At 31.1% G+C, this 20,288-nt stretch overlaps 1 protein-coding gene across 5 annotated transcripts; it reads right to left on the minus strand.

The window, feature by feature from the left end:
• Positions 1–12,871: 12,871 nt before the first annotated feature.
• Positions 12,872–17,729, minus strand: LOC114751878 (D-cysteine desulfhydrase 2, mitochondrial-like). 5 transcript variants are annotated; one of them, XM_028940569.1, is made up of 8 exons: positions 17,609–17,729; positions 16,883–16,969; positions 16,667–16,799; positions 16,078–16,120; positions 15,607–15,951; positions 14,572–14,698; positions 14,292–14,468; positions 12,872–13,291 (listed from the first exon to the last, which is right to left on the minus strand). In XM_028940569.1, the coding sequence occupies exons 2-8, from the start codon at positions 16,942–16,944 to the stop codon at positions 13,066–13,068; spliced, it is 1,113 nt and encodes a 370-aa protein (XP_028796402.1). In that variant the 5' UTR covers positions 16,945–16,969; positions 17,609–17,729; the 3' UTR covers positions 12,872–13,065. The 5 variants fall into 5 exon arrangements, with proteins under 5 accessions (XP_028796402.1, XP_028796400.1, XP_028796401.1 ...); XM_028940567.1 differs by having other exon boundaries at positions 16,874–16,969; XM_028940568.1 differs by having other exon boundaries at positions 16,874–16,972.
• Positions 17,730–20,288: the final 2,559 nt, after the last annotated feature.

The following is a 20,288-nucleotide window of genomic DNA, read 5'->3' on the forward strand; positions in this document are numbered from 1 at the left end:
TCACCTCTACTAGCAAGCCGACCATCGAAACTCTAGTGCCAGTAACCGATTCCAAATGTCAGGTAGCAACTAGTCATCGAAGTTCCAGTGGTCGATCATTGACTGATGGCCGGAGCTCCGGTGATTGGCAATATTCATTGTGATTTTTTTTTTTAATTTTCATACCATGATTAACAAATCTTGTAATGATATTCATAACTTCATTAATGCTTTTAACCACTTGTTTTTGCAGCTTTTTAAACTAAAACTTTTTCAACTTTCAGAATGTGATTGACAACTCTTATAACAATATTTACAATTTCAATTACTATCTTAACCACATGTGGTTAATAGTATTAATGAAGTCATGATATCACATTATAAAAGTTAAAAAAATATTCCAATAAATAGTTATCGGTTGTCAGAGGTCATTGGCCAGCGGTCGGAACTCTAATAACCAAAGGCCACCCAACCTTTGGTGTTGGCTAGCAGCACTAGAGCTTCAGCAGCCAACAAGGGTGACCTGAGGATTTTCAAAAAGAATTAAAGGGCAACATTGTAAATTGGTCAATATTTCAAAACTCCAATTTAGTTATTATGACCAATTTAGAATTTTGCAAGTTTAAGTGACTATTTGGAAATTTGCAAGTTCAAATATCACTTTATTAGAATTTTACCTAATTCTTATGTTTTGAGTAAATTTTTGTTTATTTAATTCTTCTCATAAGTTTTACTGAATTCTATATACCTCTATATTTATTCATCTAATATTCCGTCATATGTTTCAGTAAATTTAAATGTAAAAAGAATAAGTAAGATGAAGTTTTAAATTTTGAGGGGAAAATATCGAGATTAAAGGAAAACTTCTGGGCAAGTTGTTTAGTAGTGGAATAATGTAAACAGCCCTAATGAGAAAGAGTTTATGAAAGTTAGATAAATCTTATTGACACATATAAAAAATATTTATAAATTATTCACCTATAAAATTTATAAATTGACAAACAAAGATCGGGGTGATCTAAACTGCCTGTAAATTAGTTAGCAGCTAATTTTTTTAAAGAAAATTAATAATTAATAGCCCTACAAAAGAATAATTAACATTAAAAAACAATCTGAAAAATGAAAATTGAGATTAAAGAACCTTTCTTTAGGTGGAGGAAGTGTTGAAGGCTTTTGGCATCCCAAATTCCCAATTTTGCCCTCCTTCATGAAAAAAAAAAAACATAAATTAACATCATCTTAATTTTAAAAGGTAGAAGCTGACTGGGGTATGAAGATTATGCACTTGCTGGTTAAAAAAAAAAAAACAAGAAGAAGATTATACACTTTGCAACCCACTCTTAATTTAAAAAAAAAAAAAATCATATTTAGTAAGTGGGAGTTACCTTACCAAACATTAAATGCGTCTACAGACCATCAATGATTTCAAAACTTTAAAAGTTTTATTAAAATTTTGTTAAAAAGGGTAAGAACCTTAATAAAATTTAAATTAATAATAAACTTTTGCACGTGACTCATTTAAAAATCATGAAATCTTAGGTAAAACTTAAAAGTGGTAACGCTTTTAAGCATGAAATTGTTTTGGGACCTTCTCTTCCATTTAACTATTTAAGTCATTAAGAAAGAGAAGAGGGAAAAGCAAAAGTACCTTTGACACCGTTTAAAATCATGCTGTTTTTTTGAGTAAATCTTTATTCAGTCTCTTAACACCCACAAAAGCAAGTTGAATAGTCCCGACAGAATAAAATTACTTTGTAGTTTTGATCTTCTATTCCATGATTTGTTAGGCTTACTCATAATAAATATAAAATCTTACTCGAACTACGTAAAGTTAAAAGCTGGTTTAAAATTAATTAAGACGCATAAATATATAGACAATATATTTTTCTTGAATATAAAAATTGGTTAAAAATTAATTAAGATGCATAAATATATAGACAAAATTAATTAAAGGTTTGTTGTTATCCTGTCCCGTCCTGAAATTTTTTTTGTTCCATCCTATTTCATCCCGTCCTAAATTGATCAGAACAGGAGAAGTTAAATACTCCTAGCTAGTCAATATATGGATATAAACAAAACTAATGGGCTTGTAGGTTAAGGGGGTGTTTGGATGAAAACCAAACTATAATTTTAAAAGTGCTTTTACAGTATATGAAATAAATATAGGGTTAAGGTGGCCCAGCACCCCGAATTATTTTCCCAGGTACACCTAGTGTCCTAAAATAATTTTTGGTGCATCTAGTGTCCCAAACTAATTAAAACAGTACATCCATATCCCGGATTAACAGAAAAGTTAAATTTGACCGTTATTTGCTGACTCAGCTGAAGGTTGACCGACGTGACAGACACATAGGCGTCTGATGTGTATTATTTTGACAGGCCAAGGTGCGCCTAGCACCCCCAACTATTTTTCCAGGTGTGCCCAGTGTCCTAAAGTAATTTTTTATTTATCCAGTGTCCCAAACTAATTAAAACGGTACGTCCACATCCTAAGCTAACAGAAAAATCTCGTTTGACCGTTACCTTACTAAATCAACTGAAGATTGACAGAAAAATCCTACATGGCGGACACACAGGAGTCTGATGTGTATTATTTTGACTGAAAATTCAATTTATTTCCTCCTCTTCTAACATTTATCTTCTACCAGTTTTAAAACTTAAAAAAAAGAAAGACCACCGATCCATCCTCTTAAATCTTGGTACATGTACCACCCATTCAATCCCATCCTCGTCTTTAAGATTTTATCACATTTCTTCCACCACACACTTCTATCTCCGTCTCTATCAACTCCTCGTCCGAGTCGCGTTTGTTTTCCTCCTCCTAGAACACAATGAACTTTCCCCTCACTTCGTCGACATCGTGGTCGCCTTCCGAAAAACTCCTGCTGCTACCGGGCTCGTCTTGGGAGCTTAGTCAAAATAATACACATCAAACGTATGTGTGTTCGCCATGTAGGATTTTTCTGTCAATCTTCAGCTAAGTTAGTAAGGTAACGGTCAAACGAGACTTTTCTGTTAGCCTAGGATGTGGATGTACCGTTTTAATTAGTTTGGGATACTGAATACATAAAAAATTACTTTATGACACTGGGCGTACCTGGAAAAATAGTTCAGGGTGATGGGCGCACCTTGACCCGTCAAAATAATACACATCAGACGCTTACGTGTCCGCCACGTCGGTCAACCTTCGGCTGAGTCAGCAAATAACGGTCAAACTTAACTTTTCTGTTAACCCGGGATATGGATGCACTGTTTTAATTAGTTTGGGACACTGTATGCATCGAAAATTATTTTAAGACACTGAGTGCATTTAAAAAAATAGTTCGGGATGTTGGGTGCACCTTAATCCAGAAATATATAAAAGAGTTTGACTTATTTGGTGGGAATGTAATTTTCAAAACCATTCTTCAAGTTACCAAACACCCTAAGTTTTATGAAAATAGGCCTCACAGTAGCCAGTAGGTCTAAATTTGAACCTGACTTATTTATTAAATAAGTTTAGGTTATGAACCAGGTAGGCTAGGTTGTAGGTTTTTGAAAGACATCTAGTGTATTTCCATCCTTAAGGACGAGAAAAGAGAGGAATCTGTACCGCTGAAAAAGATAAATAAATTGGCTATTTCTAATTAATATGTATATAAAACTTACCATATTTTTCCAAAAACACCCCTACCATTTAATGACTAAAATTTCATGCACAAAGGGTAGAAAAACTCTAATAAATAATACTACCTCTAGTCGTATTTATAAGAGCTAGTTAACTCATTTGAGGAGATTAAAAAAAAATTAAGTTAGTTATTTGTAATAAATAAGTTTTATTTTTTCTAAAATATTCTTACTAATCAAGTGTATTGGCTAAAACTATTTTTGTTAGCAAGACTATTTTGGGAAAAAAATATAAATATGAGAAACAAAATAGATTGGAATCTTATATTTAGAACCAAAATAAAAATCAAATAAGATCTTATATTAAGAATAAGAAGTAGTACTAGTACGAGAGAAAATTTAGCATAAAATATAAGAGAATGAAATATTATACATATATTTAGAACCAACTCAAAACTCTAAAATACACCTTACACTTAGGATGAGAGGGGTATATATCTATTCTCTAGACTGGCCGAGCCTGAGACCTTAATTGTTTGGTGTGATTTTTTCAAAATCAAGCTAAGGATTTTATGAAATTCCCTCATAATCCATTCTAATAATGTGTATATTGACAATGATAATGTTGTTTTTTCCCCTCCTTCATGAAGGTACATGTAATTGAAGAGATCATGGTGTGGGAATGGGGATCCATTAATGTGTGGTGGGGGGAGCAGGAGCGAAGTGGAACACGAGACCACCACCTTAACTCCAAAAGTAAAATATTCCCCATCCTCTAAACTTTGATTCTTTGCATGTTGTTGTCTCTCCCCCTTCCACGTTTTCCATTGTCCTTGTCTCTCAATTCTCCCCCCTCCCTCTCTTTTTTTCCACTCCCTAGAATTCAACTTTCCACTTCATCCTTCCATTATCATGTTAAACTTAGATTCCGAATGTAAAACTTTAAGTACCTTTATCTCCTATTTTTTCTCAAAAATACTTCTATTAATTGCAAGGAGTTTTTTATTAAAGGATTCAATATACATAATTAAAAAAATAGTTTAAAAAATCAACATATATTTATAATAAATAATTAACTTAATTAATTTTTAAAATTTTTTAGATTAATTATGTAATGCTTATACTATCAATCGTCACTATTATTATTGTTATTATTGCACCCTCTTTTTAGCTCTATCGCGTGATGCGACCATGTCCTTATCCCCAAACACCTTTTCTGATTAGTTTTTGGGTGATAAACTTCGACCAAAAAGCAGCCATAAAACTTTTACACGTTTTGTTTCTTCATTCCACTCCCTCGTAAGCCTTTCCCTGCCCTGAAACCTCGTGCCCAACACGTACGGATTGATGGAAGGAATCTCATACAATTTCAATATTTATATTATTTTATAAAATTTATTTTTAAAAAATAGTTTGTTTATTTGCTGTTTGCATTAATAATACCACCTCCGATCTTTAATATTAAAACTTATTTGATTTTTATTTTGATTTTAAATATGAGATTCCAATCTATTTTATCTCTCATATTTATTAATTTTTTTAAGACATTCTTTATCATCATAGTAGTTCTGGCCAATATACTTGATTAGTAAGGACATTTTAGAAAAGACGATACTTATTTATTCTAAAGAACTAATCTAACTAATTTTCTTAATCTACTTAAATTAGTCAATTAGTTTTTATATAAAAGACAGAAAGCGGTATAATTTATTTAGAGTGTGACACGTTGAGATAGATGTAGCCCTACTTGTCCCTCTAACACCCTCTCTTAAGTTCCACGTCATCTAATGTCTCCAGCAGAGCATTGGAGCATTGCTATTCACATGTCCTAAATAGTACTTAGTGTATTTGATTCTAAATAATTCCTCTTATTCCTAGCATAGGAGTTAGGCAGGGTCTAATTTATATATATATATATATTATCTCTTATATTTGTCATTTTGATCTCTCATATTTTTATTTAAATATTACTATTTTTAAAGTTATATTTGACTATGACTAGTTTAACCTTAAGTTGACTTTGATTTAACTATTGACCTTTGAATTATTGTCTTAATTGATTCAATGGCTTGACAGATTTTTAATGCATTGATCATGCCATTGTTGCCTGAGGTGGAGTTTGGATAATTAAGAAGAGGTGGAAAAAAAATACCAATCTTATATATTATAAAAGAAATATCTTTTTTCCCTGTTATGAATGTCTCAAGAATTATTATTTTTTTTCCTAACAGTGTATTTTATTCTATAAGTCTCATATAATGAAATCAAATTTCAAATTAAAATTCTATTTATATAATATTTTTAATCTCTTTAAGAACCTTTCTCTAATAAAATGAAATTCAAATTTAAAATTGCCTGAATTTTTAAAGAGAACTCTTTTATGTATTTCTTATTTATTTATTTATTTATTAACATACTATATGTGTGCATAGATTCATTTATAATTTTTCCACATTTAAGAAAGATTAGGGTAAAATGTTATATTTCAAATGTAGTAATCCTTGTAACATGACCTTTTATTTAATAATTATATTATATATTATTTTCATATTTTTTAATAAGCAGATTGGGTGCCCAAAAAATTCACAGTTGCCATCCTTGGTCGCTGGGTTTTTTTTCCTTAAAGCAAGAAGTAACATTGTAAAGACACAAAAAAATTTTAAAATTTCATTTTAATAATGGATATTGATTTAGAATTTTATAAATTAGCATCATCTGTTTTAGACTCTTAAATTTCAAATGATGTTTCTATGAGACGAAGATGAAAATGTGAGGAAGGGAGGAGGTGGGGCAAAGGGGGAAGTGCTCCCCACTAGGAATACAGAAATAGTATGAATGGTGGCAGTAGGAGCTACCCTCTGCATGCCTCCACTTTTCATTCATTCTTTTTTTAAGATACTATTTTTAATACTTAATATGGGAAGTAATTAATTAATTTAAATAAATTTAAAAAATTTATTAAATTAGTTATTTATAATAAATAGGTGTTATCTTTTCTAAAATATTTTTATTAATCATGTATATTAGCTAGTACTATTATTTGATAAAATTTTTAACATGTGTAACTATTACAAAAAGAATTACTTTAAAAAAATGATTAAATATGAAAGAAAAATAAAATTAGAGTCTTATATTAAAAATCAAATTAAAAGTTAAATTAATTCTCATATTAAAGACCAGAAGTAATAATTCATAAATTTAGGGGGAAAAAAAATCAAATGACTCAAATATAACCAATTTTGTCTTCCCTTTTCATGCTTCATGTGATCTATATAAAGTTATTGAAAGCGACTTCCCCTTCCTTTCCTTTCCTTCCTTTATTAGTATTATTTTTCTTATTAGTTGAAAAAGAAAAGAAAAGAAAAATATTGTTTTTCCTCTTTTATGTTGTTTATCCCCCTACATTCCTATTTCCTAATTTCCATTCTCCCAGTTATTTAGGAGGAGGATGACACTTGTCCCTATCCCACATAAATTAAGTCAAGGCTAACTAAGCTTTGGGAAAACACACCAAAATATGCCATCACTCTTTTGACAAGGTTGTGAACCTATTTTGAATGCACTAATAAATTAATTTAAATTATATAACAACATATTTGTAAAAATATATAATTTAAAAATATCAACAGGCAAGTTTGATGGGCCTACAATCTCAACCTATTTAATTTCCACTTATTTACCGCATTTCTTTATATTAGAAATCCAGGTTCAAATACAGCCATAAAAGTTACTCCTCTGGTCCTATTTATAAGGTACTTCCAATATGTTTCCCACAGACTAAGAAAACCTTAAATTTTATTAACTCTCATTTAAAATTTAATGAATTTTCAACTTTATCCCTATTTAATATACATTATACCTCATATAAATAAAGTCAATACAATAATAAATGAGGGGTAAAATTGTACATTCATATAAAACATTTCTTTCAGTGCTCTATAAAGGGACCAAAAAATACATTCTCTCTTTGCCTTATAAATAGGACTAGAGGAGTACATACTGAAAAGAAAGGAATTTAACTTATTTAAGTCCTTTGAATTGAAAATTGCTACTACTTTCGGTACTTAATACAAAACTAGTTGACTAATTTGAAGAGACTAAAAAAATTAGTTAAATTAGTTATTTATAATTAATAGGTATTTTTTTTAAAATACTCTTTCCAATCATATTTATTAGCTAAAAATACTCTTTAATGAAATATTTAATATATACAACTGTTACAAGGACATTCTTAAGGGAAATGATAAATATAATAGACAAAGGGTCCGTTTGGAATAGTTTATAAGTAACTTACAAGCTGTTTTTTAATAGTGATTTACAGAACACAAGGCAAGCATGTGAGAGAAGTTTTGTCTTGACTTACGTGAAACATGCTTATAGGGGATTTCCACTGCTCTGCCAAACAAGGCCAAGGTGAATTCAGATCTTATATTTAGAATCAAATTAAATATTAAACTAACTCTTATGTTAAGCATCAAATGTAGTATTAAAATTGTGAGAGATTTAATGAAAATGAAAATCCGTAAGTGGACTTTTTTATATTTTTATATTGACGATTTATTAATAACATATTTACAACTAGCTCTTAGAAATTTACAAATGGAATATATTACAATCTCAACTTTTTTTTCAGATCTAAAAAGAGAGAATTGCCGTAAATTTTTAGTGAGAAAAATGATAATAAAACAATCCTGTACTAATAATTTTTATAATAAAAACTAATAACTTCTCATCCACATAACTGCTATGCAGGACATGGGATTTGCGGCTTGCTTAGACCATAGTTATAATTGATTTATTTTAAAATTGATAGCCTTGTCACACGCATAATGGCAATCGCATGTATGGGATTCAATTTTATAGTAAAATTACATAAATGTCCTTAATTTAAAAAAAGTGAAATGATGACAACAATTTAATAAATAATAACTTTATTTTTCTAGTAAAAGGTAACAACTTTAATATATCAAAGGATAATAACAATTAAGATAATGACAACTAATTTTACCACTTAAAAAAATTAATTCCAGAATAATGAATAACTTCATGGAAATTAAGTAATTAGGACAATTTCAAAAAGGTACCACTTAAATTTTGAAATTCTAAACTAAAAATTTATATAAAAATGTGTTGTCATTTGTTTGCTTTTCTAGTATAATCAATTGTTATTAAAACGTGGGAAGCAAGACTGATTTGATATTTAAAATTCAAGTAGTAATTTTTTTGGGTATTTCCTAAATAATTTTTGAGTAGGATTTCATATTTGTTTTCATATTCATATACTCCTCCGGTCCTTAATATAGGACCCAATTCTTGAGTTGGTTTTGGTCCTAAATATAAGACCCATTTCTCATATTTATCAACTTTCTCTAAATTACCCTTGTGAATACTCCCTCAACCATAATCAAGTAAAAGAGGGAGAGAAGGTATTAAGAAAGATGATTATGGTGTTTTAGGAAAAATGTGTCACTTTTCTTATAATTAACTAACTTACCTAACTTCCTTAATCTAATCAAATTAGTTAAATGGGTCTTATATTAAGGACCGGAAGAGTATATATATATATATAGAGAGAGAGAGGGGGGGAGGGGGGGTGTGCATGCATGGAAACATAATGGACTGCTCTCCGGACCTTGTTACCTGGAATGTTTGCCCCTAAAAGCAACCCCGTCGCTATCCTCCTTCCCCAAACCCAATCATTCTTTCTCTCTTAAATTAATTTATCAATTATTTAATAACTACCCTATCAAATTATACCAACACAAACCAACAAACTAATCTCATATGCTACAATAATAGCGTTAATACTTTGCACTATATCATTATATACAACATGATAAAATGTCACATAATAAGATTACATTAAAGCATATTTTTATTAAAAAAATCCCCATTTTAAGAGATGATTTGTTTGTGAGAGATAATGACACAAGTGGGACACATCAAATAGATACTACTTGTGTCTTTATTTCTTTTCTGCTGGAAAACAAAATCATGAAATTGTATAGATTCTATTAATCTTCTTTTATTTTATTTTTATTCCTCTCTCTCTATATATATGTGTTTTAATTGTTATTTGTGCTTTTATTTATTAAATTAAATATAAAACTTGCATCTCTATGCTACAAGCATCTCATTCAAACACAGAAAATAAAGGACAAACAATTTAGTTTGATTAGATATAAATCAAAACTCATTTGATAAACAAGTATGTTAAGTTGAAGAATTATTGGAAAGAGGGTGACTTGGAGTTGGAGATGAATTAATGCTTTATTTTGAGAAATAATAATTTTAATGATATGAAATCACAACAAAACCTTCAATAGTAATAATCATTTTAAAGTTTTAAGCATCGGTAGTGACTTTGAGATCATTAATTATTTCACTATGAGAATAAATAACTTTAATTATATAAATGATAAAAAAATTCTAATAATATAAAGTAGTGACTAGTTCATTACTGAAGGCTTTATTATCACTTCATATAATTAAAGTTATTACTTTTTAAGGTGAAGTAGTCATTAATTTATAAGTCGCTCTGTTGGGGAACATTTCACCGTAGGGGGAGGTACTCGTGCAATGGTGAACAAAGCGGAAACAGGTATGTTGGCTTGACTACCGTAAACATTGGTAAGAATCCAATACCGGAAGAACCTAAAGTCCCGTTTAGTAGGAAACATTAAAAATTAGAAATAGGAATTACGATTGGCATTAAAAAAATCTATTAAAAAAATATTTTTTTATAAGAAATTATTTGTTACATGGAATTAGAGAAATCCATAAAAGTGAGACTGGAGAATACTACTTCTCATATATATGGGTTTGGCTAACCTATGTAACAAGTAATTATTAATACTAAATATTATTTTAATATTTTTATAATTATAATTCTAATCTTTATCTCTTATTTTTAATACTTTGGACGAATCAGGACTTAAGAGTTCCTCCGCAAGGTTTGTCCACGGTGGGCGAGTCAAGACCTATGATCAAGTCGAAAAACGGGCGTGTTGATTGCGCTTGATTAGGCGATGAGGACCGAGATGATCGTTCGCTAAAAAAGGCCTTGTCTCGAGTTGCCAGACTCACAAAGCGTTTCTTTGACACTTGTTTCTAACGCCATTTCATATAATTAAAGCTGTTATTTCTCAAAATGCAATAGTGGTTGATTTTTAAGTCGCCGCTGACTCATAAAACTTTAAAATAGCAGTTGTTACTACTATTTTCTAAAGTGAGGTAGTCATTCATTCACAGGTTATCTACTTATCCTTTTTTCAATAAATTTTTTATTTTTGGAGCTTTAGCTGTTTATTGTTAACGAATGGTGGAAAATTTTTTTTAAATGAAAGAATATGAGTAATATGATATTTTGCAATAAAAATTTAAGAAAAATTAATAAAAATAACTGTTGAATTTTAAAATTTCAGTATTAATTATTACACTTGTAAAGAGAATTATATTCGAAAATAAATAAAAACACACTTTTATAGTAATTTTAGATTTAAAATTTTAAAATTTATCCATTATTTTTTTTGGAGATCCTTTCAAATCTTTATGCTAAAGAAGTCAGAAAAACTACAAGGAAATTAGGCCATTTGATAATCCTACGACATGATATGGATATTTCAGAGGTGTTAGGTTCTAAACAACTTAATTTCGTCCTGACATGAGTTGTATATGCCTCCGCCGAATATAGGCCGCCCCTCCTGCATTGAATGGATCAGGTACAGGTGAATTAATTGCAGTCAAACTCCATTTATTATAGGCACAATTAGATGTGGACCCCACATGAATTAACATGGCTCGTCTAATTAAATAACGCAGTTACATTCTTTCAGTCAGTAGGGAGGATGGATTATTCTGTAATAATAATAGAACAGAGGGCTTGACTGCTAGTTACTGTCTTCCAATAGAATAATACTCCCTCCGTTTCTTATTATAAGAGACGAATAACCGAATTACGTTGATCAAAAAAGCAGTTAAAATTAGTTAAGAACAATCAATGTGTAAAAAATATAATTTCTTTTCCAAAAATGCCCTCATTAATAAGGAGAGAGAGTATGAGAGAGAATAATTAAATTATTGAAAGAAAGAGAAGGGGAATGGAGAGAGAGTGTGAGTTGAAGACAATAAATATGGATAAAATAGGAAATCAACACAAAAAAGTAGAGACAACTTTTAAGTGTCTCTTATATATAGGAACATGCCATAAGCATCAAATGTCTCTTATAATAAGGAACGGAGGGAGTAATAATTACGAGCAATGTTGAAATAAGGAAAAAAATAATCATATTGTAACCGGAAAAAAAAATCATATTTGTGACATTATGACTAATACAATATTTGGTTCCTTAAGTTTTCATAAATTTTGATTTCAGTTCTTCAAGTTTTAAATTATGAGTTTTGATTAACAAAATGGTCCAGTTATTCATTAACTTGTAGGGACCAATATTTTAGGCGGAAAAAAACTTAAGAGATTAAAACCTATAATTTAAAACTTCATGAACCAAAATCAAAATGAAGGCAAATTTAAGAGACCAAAAATTATTAGTAAACTTCAAATACAAAATCCACATAGCTAGGATTGGGCAAAGGCAGTGTCAAAATGAGAGCCAAAACAAAACTCCACATCTCACGTGATTACTTTGTTAATCTTGATTATTGACTTGCCACCTCTTCCCCAGTGTTTGGGTATTTAAGCTCACTAATGCATTCTTCTATGGTCAAGCCTACAGTTTTGGTACAATTTCTACGGAAAAAAAAGTGCATAGTTCCATTTATTGAATCACCAATATCAATGCATTTATAAAAATGTCAAAGGATTTTTTTTATCCTTAAACTACTCTCACGAGAATGCTGGTATTCTAAACCATCAAAGGGTGAACTGTTACCTTCAAACTTAACAGAGTGGTGCATTGTACCCCATACCATTAAATGATAGTAGATAACATTATGAGTAACTTTCACAAAGGATCTATTCTAGTTGCCATCAATCAAGTTACTAGCTTGACCTTTTAAGGGTTATTTGAAACTGCTTATATCAAGTGCTTATAAGTATATTCTCACAAATTGAAATAAAACTCTCCTCATACATAGTTATTTGGTATTTTGTAAATCACAATAAAGAAATAAAACTCTCCTCACACAGGTATTTTGTAAATCGCAATGAAAAAATATTTTTAAAGGACCCTATCACTATTCCAAACTAGCATTAGATTTTATTCTTCATGTCAGCTGCAAGGAACTTGCTTTTAATTTTAAAGGTTAAGAGGAACAGTTTTCTCCTTGCTTTTTTTTTTTTTGGCTAATGTCTAAATTTCAATTCAAATACGCTATGTATAAAAGATAAATTTAATCATCCGATATTACATTGCGATAAAGGTCAAAAATAAATAATATTGGGAGAGAAACATCAAATTTTTAACCAGTCCCTATGGAGTCCATGTAACATTGGTCATCTGCTAATAAAGGTTGAGTCCTTTCTTAGAGGGTGCCAAAGTAATTTTTGTACCTCTGAGCCAACCCAAACGTGCCCAAAGTGCCTCCAGTGTGAAGCATCACCACCTCTGGTCCTCCTTTAGCTTCTTCGTTACACAGACGCGTAGCCATTTCCCAAGCAGCCAGAGTGTACACAGGATCCACCAGAATCCCAGTTTGTCGCGCAACTTGCTGGCATGTTTGCATTTCCCCTTCCAAAACCTTTCCAAACCTAGAATTTGCAAGTGTTTGTACATAATAAACCTTAAATCGATACAAACTTACCAAAAAAGGAAGTGCCACAACAACTGTTTAAGTGGGAAGTGTTCTTGGCCCCAGAATCTATTTCCTCTGCGATAATTAAAGTAATTGTATAATATGGAATTACTAACCCTTTTCTCTTGTTTTTATTTTGGGTCTATCGTGAAATAAACTAAACTCTGCAGCGCATTCTCCTATGCTCTATGGATACTGTTGTAATCCCCCTAATGATTTAAGTCTACAAAATAGGAATCCCTTCTGAGACGACAGTGTTTCTCTCGGCCTTTGCTTTCTCTCCTAAGATATATCAACTATGCATTGCACAGAGCCCCATAGAACAAGTCCTACTTATAAACAGTGCGAAACAGTGTGATTTCCTATAAATTTAGTAGGCACACAGATAGATTCAACAAAGAAATGAATAATGAAGAGCAGTTAATGTAAAGAACGAACCTTGGTACAAAATCACATTATTGGGCGCGACTCTTTCTGAATACATAACTACATCATTATTAGGATATTAACTTCTTGGTAACTCTTTAGTAGTGAATGTTTACTCCCTTAATTCCTCAGTTTCAACAATTTCACTTTCATGGATATTGATTTTGACCCATGGCCTCCGTAAAAAATTTATGAACAACCACCATAACTGCTCAAATTAACTGTTTAGTGGTGGATTTCTGTTAACGACAGCATATTAACATTTCACTGATCGAATTAAAGAATCTGCAATTTAATGTGTAGCACTCTCAGGCAAAAGGAGCCGAGGAGAATTGATGCAAGGTTAAATCGCCATACAGAATGACCTTTTGAAACGCCTTCATCATTGCTGTCCTTATAGCAAATTTTCTATTTAAGATGCTTTTGCTAACTAGTATGCATCGAAGACCCTATTAAGACGGTACTTGGCAGAAACGCTAGACAAAAACCACCACCGTTAAGATAATAGTAGATAAGTCTATCACACTTACTTTCTTGGACGGAATCGTTCCACCCAATGCACAATTCTGGCATCCTCTTTGTTCGCACTGTGGTCAATAAACTGAACATTAAAATGCTTCTTAAATTCAGAAACTAATCGTTCTTGCTTTTCTCTGTATGCATCAATTGTGTCAGCCAGCATGACTGCATAGACCTCCCATGGGAATCTGCATGGAAGCAAAAACAGAGATTGCAACGAATCAATATTGTAAAATTATTCAAAAATATTCTCTTCAAATAAAATGGCAAGCTATATAAACCAAAACACACCCCAAGCATCGAGCTGCGAGTCCTAAACCAATAGCTGTTGTCCCAGTACCAGCATCCACAACAAATCTTAAGGCCCTTCTTCCAAATAAATGATTCTCTGACAAGTATTGCGCTAACCGAATAACACCTTCACAAGGAAAGAACAAGTTATTGGTTTATTGCAATAGCCATCAAATTTTATCAAACTTTGGCAAGAGTAACACCACAAAAGCATGAATTCCAATTCCAACGATACAAGATATATAATAATATAATGCCCTTAATGAGGTAAGTATATGAAAATGTGAGTTGTTTACCACGGCCACTACAATTCTCCATGATACTACTCATCAATAACAGGCATTAATTGTTGACAAGTGTGGTCAACAACTGAACCATGTGAATGTACATATTCAAATCTACTTGACTTTCTCCAATAGCCATTCATATTTATTGAGTACATTACTTTACGAGATACTCTTAAATTATAGTCTTTTCCTTAGTTTTGAAAAAATTACACTTTCGTCTTTTGACATTAAAAAAGTGCAGCGCATTGACCTCTTCTGCAATAACAACTAAGCCAAATTTGACAAAAATAGCAAACACCCTTATACTTATCACTTCTACAATCTATAAATAATATAAAAGTTGTGTACTAAGACACAGCTTCTAACCAGTTCATGGGACCCACTTTTTTCACCTGCTTCTTTTGCTATTTTTACAAATTCACTATGTCTTTTTAGGGTCCCCGTGCATTTACACCAGGCTTCCCTCTGGTTAAATATGTATCTGACCATAATAGAGGAGAAAATTGAGTAATGTAGGCATCTCTTAGGGAAGGGAATAGTAATTTACCCTATTTACAAATATGACCAACATAATATTTAAAAAAAAAAAGGGTCATCAAGGCATATACATAGAGTTACTGTGGAACTGGAATCAGGCTTAATGCAGGCTCTATCTGAGTCTTTACCTAACCAAAAAAGAAAATGGTCTGAAAATACGCATGCCTACTTGGAGACTGTTTCATTCAACAAAAACGGCTCTCATCATTACCTAGTAGAGCTACAGATTCAGCTGCACCTTCATTGATTATTAAAATCGTTTTTGGATGGTTTCTAGCATATCTACTAGCATCAATTTCTGCTAATGTTGGAGAAGTAGACAAGCCAATGGTTGAGGCTTCAACAATATCATTTAACCATACAATAGAATCGTTGTCACCAGCCACCAACTTGGCATGGTTCTTCAGCATCTCTTCACGGTTGGCATAAATAGATCTTGGAACATATGTCACATTTCCATATATTGTGGACATCAAGTTATAGCCAGTCAAGATATCAGGTTGCTCCCCTCGCAGAAGCAAATGTGATTTGATTCCTCTCTCGGCACAAAGAGCAGCTGCAACAAGATACGCAAATCATGATTTGGGATTATCCTTGTAGTGTTAATTTCATCCAAAATTTAAATTTCATGTAATTCTAAAAATTCAGTAAAATTTTATGCCATAGCCATACAAATACCTACCAACAGCAGCTGTATGAGCACTGTGACAGCCTCCACATGTGACCTAGAAAATGTGTTAGTTGAGTAGTTGATCTTGGACTGGCCAGAAGAGGGTTGGATCTTGGAGTTCCCCATGATTAAGAACTTCCAAGGCTAGAATTATTTGTTCATCGAGTAATTTCCCAAACAGATTGGGAATTTGAACACTCAGCACGACACTCAAGTTAATACCCAATCTAACTTCACCAAAGAAATATCTGATTTATCTATTCACTAGTTAATCATTTGATTCAATATTGTATAGAATATTTGTAACAAGACACTCTAGACCACATTTCTATAAGAGATAGAAGAGCCAATCCCATTCTTGATGTTACTCTTTCGAACTCTAAGCAAAAACTACAATATTCAAGAAATCATCAAATATGAGTGATATGATGCAATACATTCAAATATTCAATAAAAGAAGAAAAAGAGTGAAATAACATTTATGTGGAAAAATTCCCTTACAGAAGCAACAAAATGAACTCTACCGCACCAAAAAAGGGTCAAACATAGATCAGAGAAAAGCATTTAAAGATGCATTTACTATTTTGAAGGATAATCTCACCACATCCGTGACGGAAAAATCTTCAAGTAGAGGAAGTACCCCATCTAGTTTTCTTGCTTTATTGCCATTAATTAATGGGTGCAACAAATCATCCCGCACAATATAGAAGTATCGATCTCCTTTATCCATCTCCCTTAAGTCATCATTGAAAGAAGGGTTAGTGCGTAAAAAGACACTACAATCATGGGATTTGTCTCTTTGTATTACTTGGTGAACTTTCGTTTCAGGGCTGAGCAAAGTCCATCTTCTGCAAAGTAATTTTCCCATAAAATCTTCATTGCAGAGCTTCAGTTTCGAAAAGACCTGCTAATGGGTGAAAATATGATTAATAAAACTCTCAGGCAGCTCATCCATCTTGCCAAGGAATTAAATACAGGTGAAATAGATAGAATGAAAAGCTTAATATGTAGTAAAGCAAGCTTCATGACATGCAATGAAAGCAGATATAGAGGCAAGTAACTAAATGCATATGTGGCGATATTGACTTTTACAAAGAACAAACATAACGCAATCAAGGCTAACATTTCGGACAGGACGAGCAGTTAGGGGAGAGATAAGGAGAAGGAGAGTCCATTCCCCCAAGTTATAAACTTTTGCAACCATTGTCCCCTGTGACACTACGAATGGCGTAGGACTCTACTTTTAACAACGCTTCGGAGAGTTTTTCTTACCTTTTACCAGTACATTTTTCAGCTAGACTAGACCTTTTACGAGGTACTAAAGAAAGTTAATTGAATGGACTTCTAAAGCAACTAGGTAGATTGAGATTGAGAGTTTAAGGAACCCAAAAAAGCAAGGTTGAGTAGGCCTAGTTGAATTTCCAGCCATACTCGTTTCGCAATGCCCTGATCTTACTTCTCGTTGGGAAATTTCACTAAACAACAAACCAAAGAGCATGGGTTTTATCTCACATCCAAATGTGGGAAACACGATTCACATTACCTGAAGATTGCTGGAATAAATTCCGCTTCTCATAGCCACGGCGAAGCTCTGTATCTGTCTTGCCTTTGAAACTTCATATTCCAACCCCGCCGGGCCGCCAACACCACGATGATACTCGAAGCAATTTCGGGTGAGGGAAATCGAATTCGAAAACCGAATACGCACCATAATATTTACTCTAATATTATTGTTAAATAGGAAAACCATATTGGAGGTACTTATTTTTTTTTTTAATTTTTAATTTGGTACCTATGTGTTTTTTTGTTCTTAACTAAATCTTTAATTTTGTTCTATTAACATCATTAATCCTTATGTAGGGACTAAAAATATCAATAGAACAAAGTTATAAGAGCTAATGTTGCTAAAAAGATAAAATTAAATGTTTAATTAAAATGAAAAAACATATAGGTACCAAATTAAAAATTAAGAGAAAGTATAGGTACCTTCAATATGGTTTTCTCTTTTAAATATAATCAAATAAACCCCACTCATTTAACCCGCGGGTCAACTCACCGTCACATGAAAATTACCATAATACTGTTTTGGTTCTTAATATAAGACCTAATTGTTAAATTAATTTTAATCCTAAATATAAGACCTATTTCTTATATTTATCAATTTTTTTCTAACTTATTCATATAAATACTTCTTCAACCATAATTAAGTAAGTGAGAGAGAAAATATATTAAGAAAGTTGATTACAGTGTTTTAGAAAAAATATGTCATATTTGTTATAATTAACTAACTTCCTTTATCTAATCAAATTAGTCGAAAAAGTCTTATATTAAGAACTGAAGGAGTAGTACAATTGGATATTTAATATAAAAGCTAATTTAACATTCAATTTAATTCTAAATATAAAACTCTAATCCACTTTATCTTTCTTATTTATTTTTTTTAAAGTAGACTTGTAGTAATTACACATGCAAAATGTTTAATTAAATGGTAATTCTAGTTAATATATATAATTAGTCAGAGCATTTTAGAAAATACAACACATATTTATTACAAATAACTATCTTAATTAATTTTTTTTAATTTATTCAAATTAGTCAACTAACTTTTACATTGAGAACTGAAAGTAGTAATATTTTAATGGGCAATTTTGCTCTGAAAGCTTTTAGCTAGTAACGCTTTAAATTTTTTTTGTTCAGCATGGTTTTGGAACTTTCAAAAAGTAGCAATGTTGCCTCCATCCTATTAAAAAATTAATGTTAATTATTACTCCTCCGGTCCTTAATATAAGACCCAATTTTTGAGTTGGTTTTGGTCCTAAATATAAGACCCATTTATCATATTTATCAATTTTCTCTAAATTACCCCTATAGATACTCCCTCAACCATAATTAAATAGAAGAGGGAGAGGAGGTATTAAGAAAGATGATTATGGTGTTTTAGGAAAAATATATCACTTTTCTTATAATTAACTAACTTACCTAACTTCCTTAATCTAATCAAATTAGTTAAATGGGTCTTATATTAAGGACCGGAGGAGTAATATTTTTAATATTAGTAAAAGGTCAATACCAAAAAAAAAAGTGTTTTCTGGTGGTTCCAAATAACCGCTATTAAATTATACATTTGTAGTGGTTATACAAAAACCGTTATTAACATGCAATGGTTTGATTGTAAGGATAGTGTTAGAAGCGGTTTTTTGTGCATTAATAGTGATTTTTTTAATACCGCAACAAAATTATGGTGCGTAAGTTTCTCTCTACGGGAACAATTGTAGAGAAATTTTACATAGGGTCCAAAAAAAAAACGACTAAAACGCAGATGACACACATTTTTTGTGGCTCCGAGTAAACTGCTACAAATTTCCAAAACTTTTGCAACAATTTTGTTTGAACCGCTGTAAACGTAATACATTTGTAGCAGTTTTCTTATAACCACCGCAAATTTAAAAAATATTTGTAGTGGTTTTGTCAGAACCACTGCAATTACAACGGTTTTATGAAAGCCGCTACAAATGCAGCGTTGAGTTAATCAAAATATCAGTTAATAAAATATTATATTTGCAGCAGTTTTGCCAAGAACCACTGCAAATGAAAATAACTTGCAATGATTTTATGAAAAAACCACTGCAAATGTCTTTTATTTGTAGTGGTTTTTTGAACCGCTACTCAAATTTTTGCTAATGTCATGTATTTATTATAAACACCCCCTCTCTTACTTCCTATTTGTTCTTTCCCCTTCTCATTCTTCTTTCCCATCTTTCCTTATTTCTTCCTCTCTTTTGCTGCGTTAGTTTGTTAGAGGTTAAAAAATGGAAAATTTATTATTTAATTTTATTTCTTATTTACATTTATTAGGATACTTATATATTCTTTTAATTTTTTATTTCTATTGTGGATTCTTATCACAAGACAAATATTCATCCTTCTATCTTCTAAAAATTTATTACCCAATTATAGATATATATTTAAAAATTATTTCTCACATATTTAAATAGTTTTTATGAAAAACATATTTAAATAAATAAATAAATCAAAATATAAAATTACATATATAAGTAACAAAATAGATAAATAACAAATAATAATTTAATAATAATGTTTTAAAAAAAATATGTGCATTTGCAGTGGTTTTAGGAATCGTTACAAATGCCGTTCTAAAGAACCGCTACAAATTGAGTACTTTATTGTCATCTTTGACTAAAATTTGTAGTAGTTTGTAGTGA

This window comes from Neltuma alba, unplaced genomic scaffold, assembly GCF_004799145.2.
Source record: "Neltuma alba isolate B1F8T4 unplaced genomic scaffold, ASM479914v2 tig00007147_pilon, whole genome shotgun sequence".
Classification (NCBI taxonomy): Eukaryota; Viridiplantae; Streptophyta; class Magnoliopsida; order Fabales; family Fabaceae; genus Neltuma; species Neltuma alba.